The 21,337-nt window shown below is 38.4% G+C and overlaps 1 protein-coding gene across 10 annotated transcripts in view; it reads left to right on the top strand.

The window, feature by feature from the left end:
* Positions 1-21,337, top strand: part of mark4b (MAP/microtubule affinity-regulating kinase 4b) — a 34,734-nt gene that overhangs the window by 6,735 nt on the left and 6,662 nt on the right. For all 10 annotated transcript variants that reach the window (XM_056757284.1, XM_056757286.1, XM_056757287.1 and 7 more), the window contains exons 2-14: positions 2,164-2,355; positions 2,637-2,690; positions 13,244-13,292; positions 13,398-13,463; positions 14,980-15,050; positions 15,247-15,303; positions 15,417-15,653; positions 15,980-16,099; positions 16,200-16,299; positions 16,533-16,642; positions 16,934-17,117; positions 17,258-17,469; positions 17,935-18,038. In XM_056757284.1, coding sequence (XP_056613262.1) covers positions 2,164-2,355; positions 2,637-2,690; positions 13,244-13,292; positions 13,398-13,463; positions 14,980-15,050; positions 15,247-15,303; positions 15,417-15,653; positions 15,980-16,099; positions 16,200-16,299; positions 16,533-16,642; positions 16,934-17,117; positions 17,258-17,469; positions 17,935-18,038 — 1,556 coding nt within the window. The remainder of the gene's footprint in view (positions 1-2,163; positions 2,356-2,636; positions 2,691-13,243; positions 13,293-13,397; positions 13,464-14,979; positions 15,051-15,246; positions 15,304-15,416; positions 15,654-15,979; positions 16,100-16,199; positions 16,300-16,532; positions 16,643-16,933; positions 17,118-17,257; positions 17,470-17,934; positions 18,039-21,337) is intronic.

A 21,337-nucleotide genomic window follows, 5' to 3' on the forward strand; every position in this document is an offset into this window, starting at 1 on the left:
AGACAATATTAAGAATTGTTGTTATTGATATCACAGTAAGTGTCAATACTAATATATTGTGACACCATTTGCTAGTAGCTATAAAATGTGTTAAATCTAGGTAAACGCAGGGATCAAATCCTTAAACTTTGTGTTGCTAGAGCCATGCATCATTGTTTGCTCGACAGGAATTCTAAATATTCCTATTAAAATGAACCTGTGATGCATTACAACGATCAATGACAGTCTCAGTGTTGAAACGGCATCCATAGCCCATAAATTGGCATTCTGGAACTGGCCTTTTGTCAATTAAAACCAGTATGGTCCAGAAGAAACTTTTTATCAGACAAAAATGATCTACAAACTTGCACATTTGAACCCAAAACCTGTTAAAAAGGCCGGAAGCTGTTAAGTATGTAACAAGAACATAACACACCTTCTTTTCAAGAGAGGAAACATGTGGAATTGAGTCTTGGCAGGATTCTTCACACCTGCTTTGGGCGTACACCTGTTTCTCAAGCACTTTAATCTACCGCAACAATACACACAACAAATTGAGCTCATTGTCTTGCATTAGTTCAAGGAAACACTGTGAAAGAAATCAGCACGGAGGCAGTGTTAAATGCTGTAGTACAAAAAACAGTACAAGACAGTGAGGACACAGTCCCTTGTAAATGGATATTGGGAGTTATATATATTGGAATGGCAGGATATGTGTCTGGATAGACTGACCCTGACCCATCTCTACCCCCATGTGGTCCTAAGCAGGATGCTGGTTAGGGAGGAGGCCTATTGTCTTTGTGTGAGGCGGGTTTCCAGAATTAGGTTGTGTTGTGGAATGTTGTTTGGGTATTTCGTTCTTTAAAATAGACAATCAACATTCAATACTGTAGTTCTAATAATGAAGTGGATAATCAGATGCTTTAGGGTTAATAATAAACATTTAGAGCTTTTGTAATTGTCTTTCTAGGCCATAGATAACAAAAGTGTGCATAATGGATGTGTTATGTAGTGAAATCTCCTGATTGGCACAAAATAGTGACTAGACAATACAGTCCTCCCGGCTGTGCTTTTAATTCAATTCGATCTGTTTTTTTGTCCTTTAGTTAGTGGAGAGTTTTATATCATGATCGATCATCGTCGACTGAATAGTCCTAACAAGTTGAGCTGAGAGGAATATTGTTGATAGGTGCTTGAAACACTTCATCGTAATGCATTATCTCTAAAACATAGATTTTGTCCTCCTCCATCCCCCATCCTAAAGCATCTCCATCAGTGGCCTTCAGTGAAACCCCCATCAACCACACCCCTACCCCCCACCCTGCCATATAAATTGCCAGCGTAATCAGACCGAGCAGCAGTGGAATAATCAATGTGTAGATTGGAAAGGGTGGTGCGGTGGGAGGGGAGCGGGGGTGATGTCTGTGTTAGCATGAATGTTCTCACAGGCCTGGAAATGGAGGATGCAGGGATGTAGCAATATCTTTAAAGCAACACTTTGTAGTTTTTCAACCTAAAATAATGTCTTTGAAATTATTTTAGTGGTAAAACCACTCTTAACCAGACAAATTTTACGAATGTTATTCATATCGTGAGTTGGGTCATACAACATACACTTTATTTTCACATCATACAACTCTCAAATTTCCTTCGTTCACAAGTACATGTTTGAAGTAGTACCACATACATAAATGTAAACAATGTTGGTGGTGGGTTTTTACTTGAGTGTCTTTATCCACAGCACAGGTATAAGAAGGTCACATGGGTCACATCACGTTGAGGTGCGAGAGCAGTTTAATATTGCAATGCATTCCTGGATAGATTAGATTTAGGTTGCTTGTTGCCTCGCTCATGCTAAGCCCTGAAACAGAGACTTCAAACATGTTAGCAATAGTTAAGTAGAGATTAGCTTGCCTTTAAGACACCACAGGAAATGTGACCTTGGCCAACATGTCAAGGAATTAAATGGATACTTCACTCCAAAATAAAAATTCTGTCATCATGTATTTATGCTAATGTCATTTAAAAACCTTTTCTGTGAGTTATTCTAATGTGGTTAACAAAAGAAGATATTTTGATATTTCAACTATTCCATTAAGAGTTAAGTAGAGTATATCCATAATCTTATCACGCATAGCAGATATTTGACTCATACTGCATTGACATCTTCTCTTGCTCCCACAGCATGCCTCTCTCATGGGCAGTCGTTCAGAGAAGGGATGGTCGAGTCGATCGCTCGGAGCCCGTTGCCGGAATTCCATAGCGTCCTGCTCAGATGAACAGCCTCACATAGGCAACTACCGGCTGCTCAAGACCATTGGCAAAGGCAATTTCGCCAAAGTCAAGTTGGCACGCCATATCTTGACCGGCAGGGAGGTAAGACTGGTGCATGATTGAATAGCTTTGCTGATTGGCTCACAGCTTTTAGGGAAACCTCTCAAAAGGGGCACATCTTATGATGGCAACCTCATTTTGCGGCCTAAACAACCGGCCTTCACTTTAATGGTAGAAAGAAAACTTTATGAATTTGCTCACTTGAGTTTTTTTACACTTTGACCGGGCACAATTATATCAGCTGGTTGGTCCTTTTATATGCAATGTAGTTTTCAAGTCAATGTGTCAGCACCATTCCAATGGTTTTGTTTCTGTCTTCTTAGGTTGCAATAAAAATCATTGACAAAACTCAACTGAACCCAACAAGTCTACAAAAGGTAAGAAATGGGTCATTGCGGCACGTGATTCAGATTATGTCTATGCTTGTTAAAGTCTCTCTGCACTCTCTGCTTCAGACATAAGGTCATATCAAGGGGCTTGTTTTGGTCAAATTGTATTTGATTAGTCATTGTTTTGCAGTGGTCTGTAAAGACATGAACTTTGACCTCATGACACTCATGGCTTAGATTTGCCACTGTTGCTATGCTGAAGTGTACAGTTTTTGTGCTGCCACTGCCCGTGGAACCAAATCGAATGAATGATGTTTGTTGTCAACAACATTAAACCTCCCACCTATCCAGTATTGGCCGGCATCACTTATAATTCACTGAAAAATACAAAGAAAGATCCGATAAGCAATTTGTATTGAGAAAGCTTTTCATTGTTGAAATTGAGAATGCACTGGATTTTTTGCTGTTACAATATGTTGAGCTTTATATTTTTATCTGATTTGGCTTTGTAAGATTATGTTAACCCTAGATTGTACTATATTTTCTATGAGGTGAACATTAAACCATTTTATTTTTTATATTTTTACCTTTTTCTTTATCCTCGCTGACACATATCACAATCTATTTCATTGAAATCTTAGGGGGGAAAATGTGTGATAAATATCTGTGTAAGCAGTTCCAAACCCATAAGACTTAGCTTTTTTTTCTTGCATGTTACACAAATTGCAGATTTCAAGGCCTGACAGTCTCAGGCTTTATTTCATTGTAGGGCTGGGCGATATGTATCCCGATTCAAGCTTATTATACATGTCTAAATCGATTCTGAAATCGATTTGATGTTTTATGCACAACTCTTCCGTGAGCTACACCTGTTGGATCAGTAGGAAGTGTAGATCGATCTAAAATCACTATGAGATTGAGTCGATTTTTTCTTACTTTTAAAAAAGCAACACTCGTCTACTGTCATTACTATAAATCGACTTTAATATTGTGAAAATACCTGAAGGTTTCAAAAACAGCAATATAATATATGCTATTCCTGGAACTAATTGTTCTTCTTCTGTCTCCCATATCCGAAGTTTCTGCGCAAGAGTGCCCTCTGGCTTTCGGATGTGGCGGCATTTAACTGTGAGTCATTGAGAAACTGAGAGCATAAGAATCGTACGATATATCGCCCAGCCCTTTTTCAATACAAAGTGAATGGTAAATGAGGCTGTTAGTCCCCAACATTCTTCCTAACTTCTTCCCTGCTCCAAGGAAAAGAAAAGTCACATGAGTTTGGAACAATATTAAGGCCAAGTAAACAATTACATTTTTTTTTAACGGTCACTAAGAATGGTGTTATATTTTGAGAACGGTGTAGTTATGATATCCGAGCTGACGAGCGATGGCTTTTACTGGTCAAATGCTTCCTGTAGCTGAAATGGTGGATCATGCCAAGGATGCGGGTTGATTTACAAGAAACACTCATAAATAAATGCCTGGAAAGCTTTTGAAAGTCACTTTGAATGAAAGTAAATCCGTAAACACTCAGAGAACTATATATCGTAAAGTACAATGTGCTACTTTTGGAGTGGGGCTGAAGGTGCTCCGGGATCTCTGCAAAGATGTTTTGGATACTGCAGTAGAAACACACGTCCACTTTTCTATCAGCAATATTTCTCCCAACACACTGGCTGACACCCTCTCATTCGACTTTCACAGCCCGTCCCTGCACTCCTCTCAGGACAAAGTATTTCCCCTTTCCCTCCATTTAAGTGCTTGCACTCATATGTCATATAAACACAGGCAGTATCATTTCAAACCTGTGTATTGCATTTAATATGATGACAAAACAGTCAAGTTTTTACACTAGAAATCAACAGCCGTACCCATTGACTTCAACTGTATGGAAACAAAACCAATGCAAGTCAATGGGGTCAAGTTAAAAACATTCTTCAAAATTTCTTATTTTGTGTTCTGTGGAAGAAAGAAAGTCATATAGGTTTGAAATGAGAAGGGGGTAATTAAATGATGACAGAATTTTTGATTTTGGGCGAACTATCCCTTTAAGCTGCAATAATGACTAGAGCTGTAACAGATTCTCCGATCACCTCTCTTTTAAATCCTGTTTGAAGAAGAACACCAGAGCACAGTCAGCTGACCATGAACTTTCCAGCAGCTGGATTTAAAAAAAATCATTCTTTGCCTTTAACTGTGTGTGTGGTGATGTGTGTTGAGGTTTGGGGGGTCGTGATTGTGCTGGTGTGGGGCCCCGTCATTAGAGCGCTATACTACTTTAATGAAAAACCTTCAGGGAGGCAGGCAGAGTTGGGCCGTGGGTGAAGAAGGGTAGAGGGGGGTTGGGTGTCCCTCTTTCAGGTCCCTGCAGCCAGGAGTAGAGTTCCAGACAGGCGAACAATGGGGGCAGACGAACCCGGAGGGGGTGGGGGCCCCCAGGGGTGGGTAACACGCGAGAGATCCTGAGAAAGCGAGCCAGCACAGAAGAGCAGCGAGAAGTGTCTATAACATTATATGATAAAGCAAAACATCCTGAATAAAAAAAATCCTGGGGAATTACTGGTGTGAATATATGTTGTTGCTTACTTCCTGGCTCTGTGTAAGATTTTAAGAGGTTTAAATCTATTAATATATTCTTATAGTATAAAACACTTATGTCAAGATTTTTTTATAGAGATAATATAAGATGTGGAGTTTCCTCCTTTGCTTCTGGATTTGAGATGATCATATCTCCTCATACTCTGTTCACATATGCATTTTCAAACACATATTTTTTTCTACGTTTTGGCCTTTCATCCACACTGAGATGGAGTTTTTGTCAAAGAAAACGGAGCTCTTCGAAAACACACAGGAAGGAAACATTTGAAAATGCAGTTTTTCTCATTGTAGTGTGGATAAGGGAAAACGAATAAACGAAAACTCTGTTTTCAACTCAAACTGCACTAGTCTAGACAACTTAGTCCCACAAAGGATGGAATAGTGTGTAACCTGATTGTTTTTTAAGATTTTTTTAAATATTTATATGAATTAAAATGAAACTGGTGGCCCTTACCAATTGTCTAGACTTCACAGTGGAGCAGGTTATACCGCTTATAATTCAAATCGTGTGGAGAAAAGTTTGGGGTAAAAAATGATGTTTACACCATAGGAGGAACAGAACTTGACATATTTGAGACACACCAAGGATTCATCACCACAAAACACGATTTTTTCTAAACTGCCACATTATTTATGTAAACTCTGTCAATGATGAGATTATCTCTTCTTTAGGGAGAGTAAGGTAACATGGATTCTGTGTATTTGCGAGATTGTGTAGCGTAATCCCATCATGCACCTGTTTTTAAAGGAGGCACGGGTGGAGAGAGGTTTTCAAACTGTTGGTCACACGGTAGGACAGGCTCCAAAAGGTTAATAAATACCAATGACAGCTTTTCTGAAATCTTGCCATTAGGTATTTTGGTAATGCAATTGAAGCATATACAGTCTAAAAAATGCTGGGTTTTTACAACCCAGTGTTGGGTCAAAAGGGGACAAACTGGACCATCGGGTTGTAAACTTACATTTGGTGGGTTGTTTCACCCAAAATACTGGGTTGTTTTATCTATTATTCGGTCAAATATAAACATTTTTCCTGCTACATTTAACCCACCAGCTGTGTTTGTCTCTTTTTGACCCAGCACTGGGTTGAAAATAATAATTTTTATTGTAACGACAAAGATAACGAAAACTTTTCACTACTAAGAGAACAAATGTATTTTTCAGGCCTATTTTGATGGGTTTCAAGATAAATTAGGTGGGTCCTGAAAAGAAAAGTTGGGAACCAATGCGCTACAGAAGACAAGATATGAAGAAAGTCACATTTTACAGTTTTTAAACTTAATTTATTCACGACCACTGCTTGAATCTCAGTGACCCCTGCGGTAGCCTTTACTAGAACAAACAAGAACACAGCATTCATGAGCACCGCAGTAACCAAGACGACTTCACTGACACCCATTAATCTTAAAGCTCAATCAATATTAATGTTGTTCTGAACACTGCCTACAAAATCTCCTAAAATTTAACATGCTAACTAATCTTGACATTATGTCCCTCCCTCATCTTGTATTCTGGAACAACACACGTGAGTTTAAATTACATGAGGGTGGGCTTACAATCATCTTGCGACACAATAATTTCATATACAAAATAGATTGTGGATGTTGAATTCAAAATCTACTTGTAGGGGGCATGATACACTCCAGACACATCTGGGTAAGCCAAAGGTTCTCTCTCTGGCACTTCCCGTCATGATGTTCAGCCCCCCGGAGGCAGCTTTGACCTGAGCTGTTGGTGTGCCCTTATGAGACCATCTGCTTTGCTCTCTGTGGCGATCCAGCCGTCAGCTGCTCACTCACTTACCGATCAATGGTAGGGAAGTAGCGTGGGCAGAGACTGATGCCTGGAAGCGAAATCAGTACTTTGAAAGCCCACTGTTTCATTTGCAGTGTTTTCTTTGCTAACATCACAAAGACATGTGAATGACCCACACTGAATAGCAAACTAACATTTTGTGTATCTGTAATGTTTCTCAATGGTAAGTGTTTTGTTTTTACACCAGAATGGTACATTCTTTTAAGCCTCAGCTTGTTTGTGCATGTTTGAGGATTGACTGAGGGTTCAAATTTATTTAGATAAGAATAGGATTGAGTAGATAGAAAGACAGTCTGCTCTGGTCATGCAAGGATGTCAGTGACTATCATTCTGAAAAAAACCTTCCCTGTGGGAACAGAATTACATGGCAGGGATTAGCTGTATGACGTGGAGCCACTGCTATGAAATTGTTATTGCATTATTTGAGGTCAGTTGACTAATTTTGCGGGCATCTTTCAAAGAGAGATACAGAGCTGTTTTTGCACTGTAAGATTTCTACAGTGTCTTCGGGTTGACATAGAAATACAGTTTTTACAAAATGAGGTACAAGTAGACCTTTTGATTCTTTAATCATTTTAAGTCTATTTTTAGCAAATAGTCAACCTCAGGAGGTTAACCTGACGTAGGGCTGCTCGATTATGACAAAATAACATAATCACGATTATTTTGGCCAAAATTGAGATCCGGATTATTTGACAACACTCATTTACTTATAAAACAATTGACGATTACGATTAATTTTCGATTAATTGCATAGCCCTAACCTGAAGAGTGCAATATTATTGTTATTTAATATTTATTTGATATAAAGTTAGTAATGTTGGTTTATTACAATTATTAACAAGCCTATACTGTCAAAAAGCTGTCATTTTATGTTTTTACTTGCTTCATGTGTTTTTCAAAATATGGTAAAAAAAATTAAATTACAGAGAAAGGACGTAAATTTTCAAGAAAACCTGTTATTTTATGGTACATTTCTGGTGCCCCAGCTGCCAAAAAATTCATATAGTGTCAGTGTCAGTTACATTGTCAGTCGTACAGTTATCATACAGTGTAGTCAACAAACTTATAACACACCAAAGACACAGAAAAACACAAATTTCCGCCATATTACCCCTTTAAGTTTGGGCCACATAACATTTGTTTATGTTGTTGCCGCTGAAACCGTCTATATAGGTGGAAGATTCAATGAACCGCTGTAATGCATTTCTTCCATGGAATTATGAATCAGTGATCGGAGTCGAAGGATAATTCTCATGCTAATATTGGTTGTCATAGCTATTATTTGATGTCTGAAGTGTTGTGTGGGTGTGTTTTGTTCTCTTGCTCAGACATGCAAAAATGTCAAGCCTTTGATTTGCATAATTCAACCTCCTCTTCACGAAGCTGCTGGAGATAGTGTGGAAAGAGGAAGGGCTAAACACTAGATTTAAATGAAAAATGATTATATACCCACTGAAATATGGAAAGCGGTGATAGGCTGAAGTCTGACTGAAGAATGGATAAGGGAGAATGGATTTTATTAGACGGTTTCAGGGAGATGGTGAGGGAATGCAATAATGGGACAAATAATAAAATCTCTTTCATGTAAATAGAAGTTGTTCTAACCATGAATCTCATTGGTCCAAAATTTCCCTTCACACAGCTGTACATATCAAACATACTATATTAAACATATGTTCTGGTTTCATCGTGTTTGCACTGAACACATCTCGGCCTGTACATTAAAATAAACTAGACATTTTCTAGTTGATCTTTTCCATGTTTTCTCTGCATGGGCACTCATTAACTCTCCCATATCAGTTGACTGCTCTATTATTTCTTTTATTTTGCTTGTGTCTGACTGTGTTTGTTGGCTTTCAGCTCAAGGCCTGCAGTTTGAAATGGCGATATGTCATGGTGAGGAGGTCTTGGACAAACACATTACTCTGGACTCAGATGTTTGTGTCCAGCTCCACCTACACAGACCTCATTCAATAGCAGCCACAGGGAAACTGAGCTAAAGAGCTTATAAACAGCTTTGTGGTGTGCATACTCTTGCTAAGATACGAATAAGAAAACAACACAGGGAATGAACTTGAAGTTTACTTAACATCTGGGTTGCATAGGCTACATTCACACAAAAAAGTATTGTTTACGTAACCCTATGGAAAATAGTACTCTTTAAAAATATCATGAAAATATTTTACGATTTTATAAAATGGTCATTAATAAAATAATTATGTAAAGCGATGTGCAGTTTGCAGGTGGCAATGGAAAAATCAGCCAGTGCAGAAGAAAATGCAATTTACATAAAATATATATAATGTATATTAAATACCTAAATATATATAATTTACATTAAATACTAAAATATATAAAAGAATATACTGGAAAATATATAAATATATATGGGAAAATATGATGCAACAATATATGGGATAAATAATCCCATATATTGAAACCTAGTGCTTCACTATTTGAAAATAGTCAATTCATTATGCATTATTCAATATATTGTAATATTGTCATATAATTTGTATTATTACATATATTTTCAAATATATATTATCATATATATTAAATATTTTAATATATTGAAAGTGAATATATAGGAAAATATAATGCAGCGGAAAATTAAGAGACCATTTCAGTTCGTTTTTCAGATTTTAAACTTTACTATTTATAGATATGCGTTTAGGTAAAATTATAATTTTTTGTTTTATTCTGTGAAGAACTAAAAACATTTTACACTGCTTGTCTGAACGTTGCCATGGAGAATAGAGGGGGAACAGGATGAAGGGAAGAAACGCAGCACGTCTCGGCAGTAAATCTATCTAAAGTGTGAGTGCTAGGGCACTGCGGGCGGCTGCAGGTTTTCCATCAGGTGTTGGTGAGGGAGCGGTGCACCGCTGTCAGACTGAGGGGGTGAGATAAGTCTGTGCCTTAATACCAGGTCACCATAGCAACGCTGACGTGAGGCCAAAGCCTGGGAAATGAACCAGGAAGTCCCTTCTTTGAGGAAAAGAGAGTGAGAGATGCGTGATGAAAAGGAGAGGGAGGGAGAAGCTGGATTATCTGATAGTTATCTTTAAAGCTCAGGTGAACAGATGTCTCTGCTATTCAATTAGAGCTGGTCTCAAGGGGCTCACAGACATTTGTGTGTGCGATAGAGGTTATGTTTGATGTTATGTCAGGATAGCAGTTTCATTGTGATCACACTGTCAGCTTTCGTTTAACCATTTGCACAAGCACCATTTCTGTTCAACATGCCCTGTGTTTTCTAAAATACATGTCTTGGATCATGATCTATGGGGCAAACCTGCTCCTGTACCGGTTTTGTCAGAACAACTGATGCTCAAATAAAGCACATTTGTATAAAAAATGCACAAAACTCCTTGTCAGCAATAAAGACAGTTTTAAAAAAAGACATAAAAGAATTGTGAGGGCGTCATTCTCACGCTACATCGTTCGGTGACACAACAGTGGCCGTGCAGCGGTAGAGAAAATCTGTTAATGATTGTGTTTATAATCGTTGTGTAGAAAGTAAACATAGCCTTGAGTCTCTATCAGCTTGTGTGTTCTTTTGTGTTATACTGCCTTATGTCAACCTGTGATTTTGGCTTGGGGGGAAGCGAAGCTGTACGGACTGCACAGACAATTCGACATGAGTACGGGTAATTGGAAACTTACTGATGGGACACACATTAGTCAATGGCAGAAACAGCTAATCAAAACACGGCCCCTCTCTCTCCCCCTGTCTGTCTGTCTCGCTCGCCCTTTCTCCCAGGGTGACTGACAGTGTTTGGGAAGAATTAAGCTCTCAGATTCTATTTATTTAGTTTTTTCTCTGTCCTTCTTGGTCTTGTGTTTCTCTTACAGAAAGACTTTCACATACTTTTAATTTTTTCAAGTCTTTTAAATGGTCCCTCACTTCTCTCTTTGACTCATCTCTAATCAAGGTTCTTGCAGCATTTAAGTTCTGCTTTCACAGAGTACACGGATGTTTTTCACACATGCAATATCTGTATAAGAAAGGCCATGTCAAAATTAGGAACAGTCACATGATGGTTATAAGCTTTCCTGTAGCTCAGTGGGAAGAGCAAGGTTGTGGGTTCGATCCCAGAGGATTGCAAATACCTATGTATAATGTATAGGATAAAGCAATGTAAGTCGCTTTGGATAAAAGCGTCTGCCAAATGCATAAATGTAAATGTAAGTATGCATTTCATGGATTAAGAACAACTTTGTTGTTTTAGACAAAAGAAAGATTAGCTGGAAGATTCATTTTTTGGCTGATGAATACCCATGAGTCTCTGCAGTGGCATTTGGTGTACGTTTCTGGTATTTTTTGATGTAATTATGTGCAGAGTGATGTCATGTATGTCATGGTCCCACATTACATGACCACAGGGGGGATGTTTACAAAATTCATGAGTCTGACTATTTGAGTAAAAAGTATAGGTTTCGTCCCACTTTCGTTTTATTGACTGCACACAAGTTTTCTAAAACCTAAAGATCCATGTCTGGGCTTGACTTGTCCGGGACAAGTGAATTTTTGTATGGGCAAGTGAGAGAGAATTTTACTTTCCCGAATGGACAAGTATGTTAAATTATTTTTATTACTGTTCTACAAATAAATCGGTCTGTGCTAAGAATAATAAGAATAGGTGCATTAGACAGAGCTGGGTGTTTTTGTGAATTGTCTTTGTAGTGGTTGTGCTTGTTTGTGTGTGTGTGTGTGTGTGTGGCGATAATCAATGGCTCACCACATTGAGTCCATATAACTAGATGCGGATCCGAAATCCTGCTTTTAAATGTAATCTGGCTGTTCTGTGTGTCTAAGCGAATGAGGTTTACAGATTAACATACTACACAAGTGATGATCGAGGGAATAAAGACCCCTTTAACGCTGACGTCAAGCTTACGTCACAGCATCAGCTGGAGGCAAAACACAAGGAAAACTGGAGGCAGCCAATACAAGCCAGCACAGATTTGGCTACATAAGGAGTTTAAAATACTCTTGTTGTGTTGTTCAGTGCCATAATCAACAGAATACGGTCTCCAATTTGATATTTTAATACATACCTGCTGTCATTGCCAAACAAAAACACAGACGACAGCTGTGGTTAAACAATACCTGATAACATTTGTGTACCAAAATCCGGGGGGTTGAGGGTGCTGGTTGGTTGCGCAGCGCAAATAGGGCGCCCCTCTGTTATAAATCGTTTTAAATCTTTTTATTACTTTTTATCTAACGTAACACCATTTTCATGTCAAATTCTTTAATGAAAATCTAAGAAACTGTTTAATGCAGCTCACAGGGCCATGAATCCATGAATGGAATATCTGCAAGGTAATCTTAATTTAGCATTTTAGATTTCAACATCAGACATGAAATAACGCAGTTTGAAAAAGCGCTAGCAGTTTGTCCCTTCACGCGTCCCGTAGTTTGGTTGTTTTAACTTTGTTTATAGTAAGCAGAATGTTTATATTTTTATTTACATGGATGGATTTAACAGTGTTTGCATATTTTTTAGAGCAGACAACAGACTTTTTATACTTGTGCTACAACTGTTTGGCCTGTGCTACAAAACTTTAAGCGTTTGTAGCACCAGAGCTATGTGTACTATAAGTTAAAGTACATCCCTGACACTAACAATTATTACTGCTTGCCTTTGTTCTATAGCAATCATGGTGTTAACAAATTTAGGTGGCCACAGCAGACACTATGAATGAATTTTTATCTTCGGACAAGTAATATTTTTACTGGGACAAGTAAATAACAAATTTACTTGTCTGAAGGACAACCACATGACAATGCTTAACGTCAAGACATCCATGTTATCCAATCCTACTTTCACAATTGTCTAAAGAGCATTGTGTGTGCTTAAGTGAAAACAAGAAGATGTAACCTGAGTTAACATCTCACAAATTTGCTTACATTTGATTCGTACCTGGAAAACTGCTGAATTAAAACAAAATAACATGTTATGCCAATACATGCGTTTCAGGTTGTCCCTTTGGACCTCACTGTGTACTTCTATGTTGTGTCTATTAAAACAAATTGCTCACATCCAACTGGTCTGACGCTAACTAAATGCTTCATGCATTTACATTATATGACAGCATTATATGCTCTCTTGTCAGAGATGTCTCACCTCGGCTGTCCATACAGTTATTTATAAAAGTATTTTCTCTTTTTTCAGCTCTTTCGAGAGGTACGGATCATGAAGGGCCTCAACCACCCAAACATAGGTAAGTTTGTCTGATAACTTCATTACACCTCAGCGTTCCACAGTTGACCCCAGATGTGATTGTGATATTACGCTCACCTTTATATTTGCCTTCTCGTTTCTACAGTTCAGCTCTTTGAGGTGATTGAGACAGAAAAAACACTCTACCTTATAATGGAGTATGCCAGTGGAGGTAAGATCATACACATGTATAGACGGTTTCAAAGCCACAACATAAACAAACATTACTGTGCATGCACACTTTTGTGACCCAAACTCAACTTCCGGTACACATCTGCATAGTAATAGTCTGTGATAACAAGCAAAAGAAATAACAAGTTAATAACATTAGCTAGCAAATAAAAAGTATGTCTAGCAGCCAGTATTATTTTGTATTAATATATATTTATGTTAATATAAACTAAATAAAATTTACATTATAGGTTATATAAGTAGCCACTAACCAAACACAGACCAGAAGTCTACTTCAGGCCAGGCGTGTGCATTCGATGAAACCGTATATATACTGTTCCTACTTTATCACTGTATATATACCCATGAGCTTTGATAAATACATGTATGAATGAGCACACGTGTCTTTAATTGCTGGCACGTATACTGTACATGCACGTGTGAGTCTGTCTCATCAAGCTGAGTGCAGCTGCAAGAACCACGTCTGTTACGTCTCTCTTCCTCTCGTCTTTCTTTTCTCATGTGCATTCAGTGAATTCAGATCCGCACTGCACAGCAATTAAACCTATTTCCCGCAAGACAGATAGAGTTTATTTAAACTTCAGTTCAGTCTGTCTCTGTTGAGTCTCTCAGTCCTATTTGGGGCTTTCAGATCAGCTGCTCTCATAATGGATCACACGTTTCCACTCTTAATCTTTTTGATGAGGCTTATTCTCGTGTGGGCAGTGGGTACACACACATGCATGTTCAGCAGTTGCAGGCTTATACTAGACATCGGCAATCTGTCCCATGCTTTACATCTCATTGGAAGCTTATTCATTATGTGTACTTTGCTCTAATGAATCTAATTCTGGCGTAAATGAATACGTAGTGGTGTGACATATTGCGTCTGATCTCCAGGATTAAGTAGCCAACTTCATTAGTGAGAAATTTCCTAATTGATTTCACGGATTTTATCAATCTAAATGATTCTATAGTGTCCATTGGTCATGTTGTTTAAGGATGTAACGCTTTCCCTGAAGATGTTTTTTATGATGGTATATGTGTAGTTGACGGTTTAATGTGCAAATTTGTCCTATGGTGTGAAGACAAAAATGTAAAAAATAAGAAAGATAAAGATAAAACTCTCTCATGCCAATTTATATGATCAATTTAAATGTGAATAATATATGTAAATATGAACAGTTTGTTTACTAAATTTTGCAGTCACACCATTGTCGACAACTTTTTTATATATTTTACCCTATTTGGCAAATCAAAATATTTTGTCCTGTTTTAAGCATACAATTTGCAACATTTAGCAAAAAATATTGTTTTTATATGGGAAAAACAAACTTGAATGCAATTTTATCTCTAACCCGTCTCTTATTTGTGGTTGTTGGATCAATTTATTTGTTTAGGAATGTATATGGAAAATCAGCCAAAGAATGGCTTACTAAATGTCAAACGTTACACTTGGAAAAGCAGAAAGTCTTTAACACAAGTTTTTTTTTCAATAAATTGTTATTCTGTTGTAGGTGAAGTATTCGACTACCTCGTATCTCATGGCAGAATGAAGGAAAAGGAGGCACGTGCTAAATTCCGGCAGGTAGGACACATTTTGAGCACTTCTTAAAAATGTTTAGTTTTGCTGTAGTTAATATTTGAGTTTTTTGAAGCATGTTGTTTCAAAGGTATTTAAGACTGTAAACATTTTTTTTTCTTATGAATTTAAATGTAGGATTGTCTCTGGACGTTGTGTATCTTTCTTGTTAACAGAGATACTCTTCATGTCAATGTTTCAGATTGTGTCTGCAGTTCATTACTGTCATCAGAAGAATATCGTTCACAGGGATCTTAAGGTTATTGTTCTTTGTCATGATTTAGTCATCCATATCGGCATTAAGTAAAATGTATTGCGGTTTTACTCCTGCTCATTCCTGATCATATACTTCTTTTATTACACCTCTCTCAGGCGGAGAACCTTCTGCTTGACGCGGACACCAACATCAAGATTGCTGACTTTGGCTTTAGTAATGAATTTACGATGGGCAATAAGCTGGACACGTTCTGCGGCAGTCCGCCCTATGCTGCTCCTGAGCTCTTTCAGGGGAAGAAGTACGACGGGCCAGAGGTGGACATCTGGAGTCTGGGGGTCATACTTTACACGCTGGTCAGCGGGTCCCTACCTTTTGATGGACAGAACCTTAAAGTAAATCCCTTATAATATATATAAAACTGCAGTACTAAAACTTCAAACTCTGATATATTGGCACATAGAAATGCTCATTATAAATGCTTATTAATTGCATACACATGATATGCAATGTAGTCTGGAGCCATAAGCAAAACTGTTAAAGAAGTTATTTAGAGCTCTCTTGTGTCTCATATGCAGCATGTGGTCTTATGAATTGCTTTTCTCCCAAGTACTGTAGGTCAAGTGAGCTCAGATTGTTTCTCCGTGCCGGGGGGAGATCAGGTGGGTGACTGGTTCACATCAGATTAGGTTTTAAACAGAAGTTTGTGTTGTTCCCTCAGGAACTGCGAGAACGCGTGTTGAGAGGAAAATACAGAGTGCCGTTCTACATGTCTACTGACTGTGAGGGCATCCTGCGCAAGTTTCTGGTGCTCAATCCCACCAAACGCTGCACCTTGGAGGTTAGCAGGAGGAACTACACTTCTAAGTTCAAGTCTTATTGAGTGTGCGTGGATCTTGCTGACATCGGCATTTGCCTGACACTCTGTTCTTCCTTTTCAGCAAATCATGAAAGATAAATGGTTGAATGTTGGGTACGAAGGAGACGAGTTGAAGCCACATGTGGAGCCTGTGGAGGATTATAATGACACCAGCCGTATAGGTGAGAGACGTTAGAGACCTCTGCCCTATTTGGCCCAAATTACTCTTGATCCTATCAATCTTCTGGACTCTTGGGCTGTCATGTGTCAGCCTTTGTTTAAAACACTACAATAGGCATCAATGCAACATTGATTTGCTGCGTTAAAAATCTTGGATCTATAAAGAAAATGCATAAAATGGTAAAGTTTAAGAATGAGTTTTTAAAGTCACTGTTGTATTTCTCTGTCCACACAGATGTAATGGTAGGAATGGGTTACTCCCGTGATGAGATCAAAGACGCACTAACCACACAAAAATACAATGAGATATTTGCCACGTATCTGCTGCTAGGCCGCAAAACCGAGGTGAGACATCCTGACATAAGTGCAGGTTCTCAACAAGGGGGCCCCAGCTGAATTCCAAGGGGGCCCTCAGGATGACTAATGTAACTACTCAAACCAAGATATTTCCAATTGTTTTTCCATTTTTATAACGAAAACAGTTAATATCAAGCTCTGAAATATTTTATTGGGTTGAAATTTGAATATTGTGGAAAACAGTGGGGGGCCTTGGAGTTAAAAAGGTTGAGAACCCCTGTATAAGATCCCAAATGTTCTCCTATACTGGAAGTCTATAATGTCTGACATCTTACACAGGATGGAATGGAGTCCCGGTCGAGCAGCAGTCTGTCTCTAGCACGGGTTCGAGCCAGCCCCATCACAAATGGCACCAGCAAACACTCGTCCACCTCTTCGTCCAGCTCCACCACTGCCTCCACCCACAGTAAACCTCAGCGCAGTGCCTCCACCTACTCCCGGCAGAGGAGACACAGTGACTTCTGTAAGACCGTGAACCACTTTTTAAGAAAAATGTGCATATAATATAATATGATGCAATCAACTTTTAAAGGAGCAGTTTTTGCTACCCAACATGTCCCTCATGACAGTCTTCTTCCATTGTTGACTTTTGTCTTTTTCTAGGTGGGCCGTCAGTGCCAGCAGCCCTCCCCAAGCGCAGCCCCACCAGCACAGGTGAGGGGGATCTGAAGGAGGAGCGTCTGCCCTCACGTAAAACCAGCAGCAGTGTGGTGGGCAGTCGTAGCATCCCTCCGTCCAGCCCTATGGTCAGCGCAGCCAACAACCCCAACAAGGCAGAGATCCCAGACCGCCGCAAGGAGATCAACGCGACGACGGTAATGACACATGACGTGTTAGGAAAATGACTTGTCAATGCTGTAGATGAAACCATAAATTACCCTGATGAAAGCAAAAGTGCCGTCCATTAAAGAGTTGCAGAACTTTCCTACACCAGATAAACCAATGACAACAACATTACCTCGGGATATAATGGACCTTGTTCAGACTAGTCGGAATCGGCATTCGATAGTCACAGGGTCATGAATTACATTCCCTCAGCACACAAACAGCTTGTCCTTTGAAAGTTTCATAAGGCACAATGCACTGCAAAAAACTGGAAAAGTACGAGTAAATATTTTAATTGTTTAGATATATTTTACTTAAAACAGACAAAAAATAGCTTAGTTTTAGAGGACACGTGTCTAAGCAATTGATTTATTAAGAATGCACCAGTGGGACATAATATGTGTTTAATCCTTCTTATTTGGTTCTAAATACCTGCTTCTTTTTTCTTGTTTTAGAATAACATCCCCGCCAGTGCCATGACTCGCAGAAACACTTATGTATGTACAGATCGCACCAGCACCGATAGACACTCACTACTGCAGAATGGAAAAGAAAACAGGTAATGTGACTCCATGTATGTTTTTGTGTGTCATTTCAATTTTCTGTCTGTTAATTGAATTATTAAATGAGGTATATTCAAGAGTGTCTTTAACAAAAAAACACTTATAAGAGGCATGGGGGGATTTTTTTTGTGCAACTAACAGTAATATTTTTTAAACGTTAACGGTGTACCTGGCTAAAAAGGAAACGTCAGTGTCAGTGTATAGTGCACGCTCTGTATTTGCTCTTTATTTTTTCAGACATCAAATACTGCAAGTTTATATTCACTTTTAAGCTATACTTTAGTAATATTTGTTCATGTATTTAGGATTTTTATCACAGTTTTCATGTATCTTGTCATGCTGTCAGTCTGTTGGATGACTTTGTCACTCCTGAGGGTTGATTTTGTTGAAGTTTAACAGACACTAGTCTAAAAAGATCACAAAACATCTAAAGAGCCTGATGAAATAAAAAATTGGATGGTCTGTTAATATAACCCTTTTGAAATGGTTAGTGAACACAGACTAGTTGCAATAGAAGAAAGGTTTTAGAAGTCCACAGCAATGGCCTGTAATTTACATGCTGAAAGATTTTTCCTGTGTGTTTTTATCAAGATGGATTTGCTCTGTTATGCTTCAGCTGTGACAGATGGTGTCTGCTTCTCTGTCCTTCCATCACCCTCTTCTCTATCATACTGTTTCCCAGACTTCTCACTCTCTCTCCTTCCCCCTCTTTGGGGGAGTCTCAAAGATTGGCTGTCATGTGACTCAGAAAGAGAGACCGAAAGAGGGTCACAAGCCTGCTTGACCTTAAGATGCTTACCTCCCATAAGCCATTTAGTACAGTGCAAGTGTCCATATGCTGAAAATCATCATCAGTGGTTTGAAGGATATACATTTGTAATAGATTTAAATTTGCAAACATAACACTCAAGCACGTGCACTTTTCTGTACACATCCACCCAGCCTGATGCTGTTCCAGTGTATTTCATCATGCTAGCCGCAGGAACATTTTATAGCTCAGTGGTTGCTTTCTCATAGCTCAGAGAATTTACTCATGCTGCGTTCCACACAACTCGGATTTCACATATTTCCCAACTCAAACACTGTTACACCTTGTTGCTGGCGCCTCAGGTCTCCACCTGAGGGCACCACATTGCAAAGAGTATCTGCCTGTGTTTTGGACTAGGACTCCATATCCCATCATGCCTTGCGTCTTGTGATTGTTAACTGGTTTCAGCCATGCCTCATTTCCTGTTTGTCCCTTCATCTTTGTGTTTTAAATAGTCAGTTGTCAATCGTTGCTAATGTTACTCTGTGGTGTTTTCTTGGACGCTACATCTCACATGTTAAGCCCTCGTGTTTCCTGGATTTTATGTCACATTTTGGTTTTGTAGTCATTCTGTGGACTTAAATTAAAGAGACTATACTGCATTTGGATCCGCTCCCTGTTCTCCTGTCTGCCAGTTCGTAACACACGGAATGTATAGGACGACACTCAAGGTCGGACTTCCGACCTCCGTCTCAGGGACACACGACATTTGACGGCACGCCCCAAATTATAAAAAACAGAAGCTAAAATGTTATTCTTCTAAGACGTTTATTAGAAATGTTCGTTTTGAAATGTGTCTTCTAATAGCAAGCTTTTTGTGAGCCGATGTGAGACATTATAGATCTGTCTAAAAGAGACGCATGTGAGATTATCACAAAATTCTGACTCCGTTTGGTCTTGTACGGATCTCATTGCTGTTTTTATTTCTGTGGCTAATTTTCTGCCGAGTGCTGCTATTAATGACTGCATTGCAGCTGCCCAGCTGGAGCTAATATGTGAAACCTTGTCACAGGGAATCCTGTGTGTGTGTGTAAGCTCCATGAGAGCAGAGATATTTAGAGCGTTAAGTAAAGTGGCTCAAGCCAGACTGAGACAGCATGTGAGATCTGTTAGATTAGTGCCAGAACTGAGTGAGATGAAGAGGACAGAGGCTTTTGAATGCCAAGAGCTGAGACATTAACCCACCTCAACAGATATCAATCTTATTGTTGCTCATACATATTTCAGGTTAAGATTTAAAGAAAAAAAAACTGCTCCGAAATGAATGTATGTGGGGATTTTTTGAGTCAACAAACTTTTGATTTTCACTTGGTGATGATGAACCATAAAAAAAATTTGAAGGAGGGATTTAAGTTGTAAAGACTGCTTCAAAGCAACAACATAAACAAACATTACTACACATACACGCGTTTCTGGCCCAAACTTAAGCTCCGGTACACATCCACAAATAAAACAACCAAAAGAAATAACAAGTAAATTACATTAGCTAGCAACTTAAAAAGTAAGTTTAGCCAATATTATTTTATCAGGTTACCAGTAGAAGAACAGTTAATTGACTTAACTTAAATGCAAGCAAGTTACACTACCCATTCAACAAATTGTTTATTTAACTAAATTAATATACAATAACATTCAACAACTTTTTTATTTAATACAATTATTATGCAATAAAACAATTATTTTATTAATAATTATTAAATATAAATAGACAGTAGACAGACGGATCAACAAATAGAGCAGAATTTAACTTTGGTCCATGCACGTGCATCAGACGAAACCGTCTATATAGTGACAGAAATATTTAATTTTCAAGTTAGAATTACTTGATCAGTAGGCAAACTCAGGAAACTTTAGTAGTCGATAGCAACAGAGGTAGAATATTTGTTTTTTTATTACATTGTATTTTTTTTTGTTTTGTTTTTTTGCAATTATGTTATATACTTTTGTCAATTTATTATTTGTTTGTTTATTTTTTGTGTTGCTATATATTTCTATTTTATTTTAGTTTTATTTTACACATCCAAAACACTCGGAAGAGCTTTAGATAGACAAGCAACACTCTTTTAAAAATTCTACGTATATTAACATGCACAGAATGCCTTTTGTGGTGTAATGTCTCTCTCTCTCGCTCCTTCTCTCCCTGCATATCTGTCTTTGTGCTTCAGATGTGCAGTCCGTGTGGAAGCTTTATTCCACTAAGGGCTCAGTTGTAATTTGCCTTAAGTGGCTGTTTCTCGGATGGAATACGAACACAAGAGTTCATGCCACAGTGACTCAGAATTCTGCTTTACATTTCCGCTCGACTAGACCCAGTTACAGCTGTCTTTCCAAACACCGCGATCTGATCCGTCTAATCGTATCATGCCAGAGTTGTGACTGTGTCTCTTTAGTGCTTTGTTTCATGGATTAAATCTAGCTTTCAAATTGCCATTTATTTAAAGCCATGATGCCTGCCAATGAGTGAGACTATTGTTCTAGCAGTCGCTT

Source organism: Triplophysa dalaica, chromosome 9 (genome assembly GCF_015846415.1).
Source record: "Triplophysa dalaica isolate WHDGS20190420 chromosome 9, ASM1584641v1, whole genome shotgun sequence".
Taxonomy (NCBI): domain Eukaryota; kingdom Metazoa; phylum Chordata; class Actinopteri; order Cypriniformes; family Nemacheilidae; genus Triplophysa; species Triplophysa dalaica.